The sequence below is a fragment of the Brassica oleracea genome, chromosome C5, assembly GCF_000695525.1.
Source record: "Brassica oleracea var. oleracea cultivar TO1000 chromosome C5, BOL, whole genome shotgun sequence".
Classification (NCBI taxonomy): domain Eukaryota; kingdom Viridiplantae; phylum Streptophyta; class Magnoliopsida; order Brassicales; family Brassicaceae; genus Brassica; species Brassica oleracea.
Genome location: NC_027752.1, coordinates 17,236,083 through 17,240,967, shown reverse-complemented (window position 1 = coordinate 17,240,967; position 4,885 = coordinate 17,236,083). Strand labels below are relative to the sequence as shown.

Genomic DNA, 4,885 nt, shown 5'->3' with positions numbered 1-4,885 from the left:
CATCTCAACCATTTACGAGACTGCTTCAAAACGCTGAACGAGTACGGGATCAAGCTCAACCCGGCGAAATGCGCCTTCGGCGTCACGTCTGGAGAGTTCCTTGGTTACATTGTCACCCAGCGAGGCATCGAAGCAAACCCAAAACAAATAACGGCAATCCTCGATCTCCCTAACCCGAAGAACACCCGCGAGGTTCAGAGTTTAACCGGAAGGATTGTGGCACTAAACAGGTTCATCTCAAGATCCACAGACAAGTGCCTCCCGTTCTATGGCCTCCTGCGAGGAAATAAGAGATTCGTCTGGGACGAAAAATGCGAGGAAGCCTTCAATCAACTCGAGCATTACCTAACGACACCTCCAGTTTTGTCGAAGCCCAAAGTCGGGGACACTCTATCCTTATACATTGCCGTCACTTCCTCGGCCGTTAGCAGCGTCCTAATATGAGAAGACCGTGGCGAACAGAAACCTATTTTCTACACCAGCAAGCGGATGACGGAACCGGAAACGAGATACACAACCTTGGAAAAGATGGTCCTCGCTATCATCACCTCGGCAAGAAAACTCAGACCTTATTTCCAATCGCACACTATCGAGGTGCTCCGTAACACTAACTCACTCCTACCGTATTGACATTGTGTCTTTTATATCATGACTTTGGGCCTTACTGGAATCGGACAAAAGATGCTGACCACCTTCTCTGTTGTTGTGTCACATGACGTTTTTGGAGCTTCATTCCATTATCAGATAGATTTACTTGGCTCTCATCAGGAACACCATTTTTTAGTATTTGTTTTTGATGCGCTGAAAAGGCAATGCCCAAATTTAGATGTATATGTTCTTTGGTAATAATGTTGTTCATCAGGAAGTCCATGTAATTGATCTAAATGTGATACATCATCATTAGCTGTTGTATCATCATACTTGTTTACATGGAAAGTGGTCATCTTTATATACTTTTTTAGAGAAAATACCCTTTATTATATTGGTCTTAGACTTTTCATCCTATCTAACAAACTCTGAATTGCCGAAAGAAAGAAATTAAATTTTTAACCAATGGGAATTTATAATCATTATTGAACTGAGTAGTTTTAAAATTTTGGAATTGGTTACTCAATAAAGTGAACAATGCCCCGTTGTTCCAGAAACAAAGAAACATATTATTATGTCTTTGAAAATGTTGGCTCCTTGTCTTACAGAACGATAAGTGAACAAAATGTATCAAGCGGTTCTTGTAACAGAGGTGACCACGAAAAAGCTACTTGTCTATAGGCTCAAGACGAGGCTCCTTTCTTTGACTTCGCTGCCAACTGAGTCTCTGGCTGCAAATTATTCAAATAAAAAAAGAGATATGAGAAGAGGCACATCAATGATGATGGTCAAAATAAGGATTAGATAATTTACCTCTTTTTTAACAGGCTCTTCCTTCTCTGACAATATCAACTCAATGTGGCATGGGTTTGACATGTAAGCTGCAAAAAGATTTAAATGGGATCAGATTGTGTGGAAAAAAGCAACAAGTTGAAAACAAAGAGTAGCATAAAAGAACATACGATTGATTCTTCCATGAGCACGGTATGTCCTCCGCCTCTGTTTTGCTGCTTGGTTCACTTGGATGTGAGATATGAAAAGTGCATCAACATCCAAACCTTTGACCTCAGCATTGCTCTCAGCATTCTTGAGGAGATCAAGAACGAACTGAGCAGATTTAGCAGGCCATCGACCTTGACCGTTTGAATGCCTGTTCTTAGCCTGAGCAGTACGGCCAACACCACGACAGAAACGTGTGAAGGGGATAGCTTGCTTGTGAGCTATCACGTCTTCCAAGTACCTCTTGGCCTTGTTCAATGGCAGCCTTCTTATGGCGTGCGCTGTCTCCCTAGTGTTCTGTTCACACAAATACATCATCAGAGTAACTCAAATTATCAAACAGACAATGATACAAAAACATTTCTGAAGTATTTAAAGAATCATTTGCAAATATCAAAACAAGACTAGTGGTAACACCTAAAGACACTGTATCAACCAAATAAAATGATTATTACTTTAAGCAGGATAGAGCAAAGGGCACGACCAATCAACATACATCCTCGTTAATTTCTTAATCAAGAACTAATGTACATTACTCAAGGATTATTACAAGTTAAAAAACTAATGTACCATCATGTACTGAACCATTAGCTAATAGAAGAAACGTAGGTTCACCCAATCACGATGACCAATTCGATTTTCCTGACATTTACGTGAGCTTTGTTCATGTAACAAGAGAGCCCTGCTTTTTGTTATTCAGGTTTCTTCTATCCTATACTAAAGAGAAAAGCCTAATCTAGTTCATTTTCGAGATACAATAAGACATTTTTTTTTACCTTGAAGTGGACCCTGAGATCAGCTCCCCTCGCCTTGCAAGCTGCAAAAATGCGTAACAAATGAAAAGTAAATAACATTGGATCATTACAAAACCCTAGTAACAGTGTAGTGTTAAGAAAGAGTTGTCACATTTGGTGGAATTGTCGGGCTCCTGGGAGTACTTCACCTGATTAAAAGACACAAGGCGAAAAACATAAGCATGAAAACACTGATTATATGCGAAGACTTGTTGTGTAAACGAGTGTGTTAGAGCACATACCATGGCGGCGAAACAGGTGAGTTGACGGAGGAGAAGTGACTGAAGTAACGTTTAGTAGGACAAACTACTTTTATATATGGGGAGACACATATGAAACCCTAAATGCCGTAGTGAGATAGATATATATCATGGGCCTTTTGGACCACTTCTCATCAGTATATAAACGGGCTGCTTATTTAGCTGGCTAGTTTCGGTTTTTCTTCTTTTTTTCTTTTTTTTTTTTATTGTAGAAACCTAGAAGGTATTTTTTTAGACACGACAATCTAAACGTTCATGGGTGATACTAGATCAATCCTTGTCTCCGTAGTTGAACCCTTGTGAGGTCAAGTCCTTGTATTTACCTCTTGATTAATGAAAAGTTTGATGTTGAGCAAAAAAAAACTCATCGAGCAAAACGTAGCCTCCAACGAGTGGTTATTTCGAGAACAAGAGGAAGGATTAAAAAAATAAATAAAAAGAAATAAACGCAGAGAAAGAATGAAATATATTTTCTTTGTAAATAGTAAAACTATCTCCAACCTCACTTCATATCTATCCCTATATATTATTTGAGAAGCATCACAACTTCTTTTTGTATCTACATGTCATCACTAGATGTTAGTCCATCTAGTTATATAATAAACTTTTTATTAAACTAACAATAAATTCATCATTAATATACTTTATTATTTCCTTAAATAAAATTTACGGAATTGCCTAATGTGGCTAAAGTATATATGACAATTAATGATTTTGAATAATAAAGATTTGATAAAAAATAGTGTATCTTCTATCATATTTGTTTAATTTTAAACTATTAAATAAATTAAACAATCACAATAATCATATAATAAAATTTTAGATTTTTATGTATATGTTATATTTTAAATTTTTACAAACGGCTATAACTTACTAAAACTGTTAAAACTTTCACATTCAAATTTTATGATCCATGGTTTAAAATTTTCGTTATGACAAAATACAAATGATTACAAAAATTATATAAGTAAAAGTTTAATTTAATTAATATTTAAGATTAATATATATATCGTTTTAAATTAAACTATAAACCATATAAAATACAATATTTTAGTTTCAAAATTTACTTTGAACAATTTATTTGATAAAAGTTTTGAACGATCATTGACAAAATTTTTTTTAAAAAATTATAAATTACTAAAACTATTAATCCCACAATGGAAATTTTGTTATCAGTAATTTAAATTTTTTTCTATAAAAGATACAAATGATCAAAAAAACTATATGAGTAGAAATCATCATTTAATAGACATTAATATTAAAAATATACTAAAATATATTATCTATGTTAGTATCATTTAAATTTAATAACATATCCTATCAAATATAAAAAAAATATTTTTTGGATTAATAAAATTGATTTTTATGTTCGCGCCAATTTAATTATATATTTAATAGTTACTGACTTTTAATTATATAATATATATTTATTATTTTATAATATGTAAAAATATTTAATACATAAAATAATTTATATATATAATGTTGATCCTGTGTAAAGCGCAGATTTTAATCTAGTGTCTATCTATCTATTTATCTATCCGTTACTATAACGAAGAGGGTGTTGCCATGTCAAGGTAAGGAGAAAGTGACGCATGTCCCATTAGTTATACGGTGAGTTTCAATCACGTGAGTATGCAACGAAGTGGGCTAAGCTATGAGCGTGGGCTTTATGTTTTTTTTTTCCGCATGGAACCCAGCCGATACTTAGAGCTGATTATTGAGGTTCTTAGGTTGGAGTTCTTATCGGAATATAAGAATCTGTCTCTTAACTTTTAACTAAAAAAGCTAAGAACCGGTTCTTAAATAAGAGTTTTAAGAATCGGTTCTTAATTTTTTTAGTTAAAAGGTAAGAGACGATTTCTTATATTCCGCTAAGAACCCCCACTCTGAGAACTCTCTGATAATTGTTTGAACCGAAAATGGTGTGTTTGTCGGATTCATACAATAAAGAATTTAAGAAATAGATTTCTTAAATTCTTGAGGCTAAAGAGAAATCAACATAGAAATCAAATGGAAAATGACCATCAAAAAGAATTTATTGATTAAAGATTAGATTACAAGTGTAAATAAATCTAAGAATCAATAAGCTCTTTGTACGAAGTGTTTAATGTGTAAAATGAGAGAATATATCCTTTCTAAGAAGGAGGTAGTTTCTTATTTATAGAAAGAGATGTCTAGGGTTTCCTAGCAATATGGGCCTAGTTCAATGTCTAATGGGCCTTGAGAGGGTGTAAATCCATC

General features: G+C 34.1%; 1 protein-coding gene across 1 annotated transcript; it reads right to left on the bottom strand.

The window, feature by feature from the left end:
- Positions 1 to 1,106: 1,106 nt before the first annotated feature.
- Positions 1,107 to 2,732, bottom strand: LOC106292703 (60S ribosomal protein L17-1). Its single transcript, XM_013728343.1, has 6 exons — positions 2,624 to 2,732; positions 2,494 to 2,530; positions 2,364 to 2,404; positions 1,551 to 1,884; positions 1,402 to 1,469; positions 1,107 to 1,319 (listed from the first exon to the last, which is right to left on the bottom strand). The coding sequence occupies exons 1-6, from the start codon at positions 2,624 to 2,626 to the stop codon at positions 1,272 to 1,274; spliced, it is 531 nt and encodes a 176-aa protein (XP_013583797.1). The 5' UTR covers positions 2,627 to 2,732; the 3' UTR covers positions 1,107 to 1,271.
- Positions 2,733 to 4,885: the final 2,153 nt, after the last annotated feature.

What these genes read in the sequence shown, in the direction of transcription:
- LOC106292703 (XM_013728343.1), bottom strand. An exon ending in ATCTCAGGGTCCACTTCAAG is followed by an intron (nt 1,885 to 2,363) that starts GTAAAAAAAAAT and finishes TTGTGTGAACAG; the next exon opens with AACACTAGGGAGACAGCGCA. An exon ending in AAGAGCCTGTTAAAAAAGAG is followed by an intron (nt 1,320 to 1,401) that starts GTAAATTATCTA and finishes AATAATTTGCAG; the next exon opens with CCAGAGACTCAGTTGGCAGC.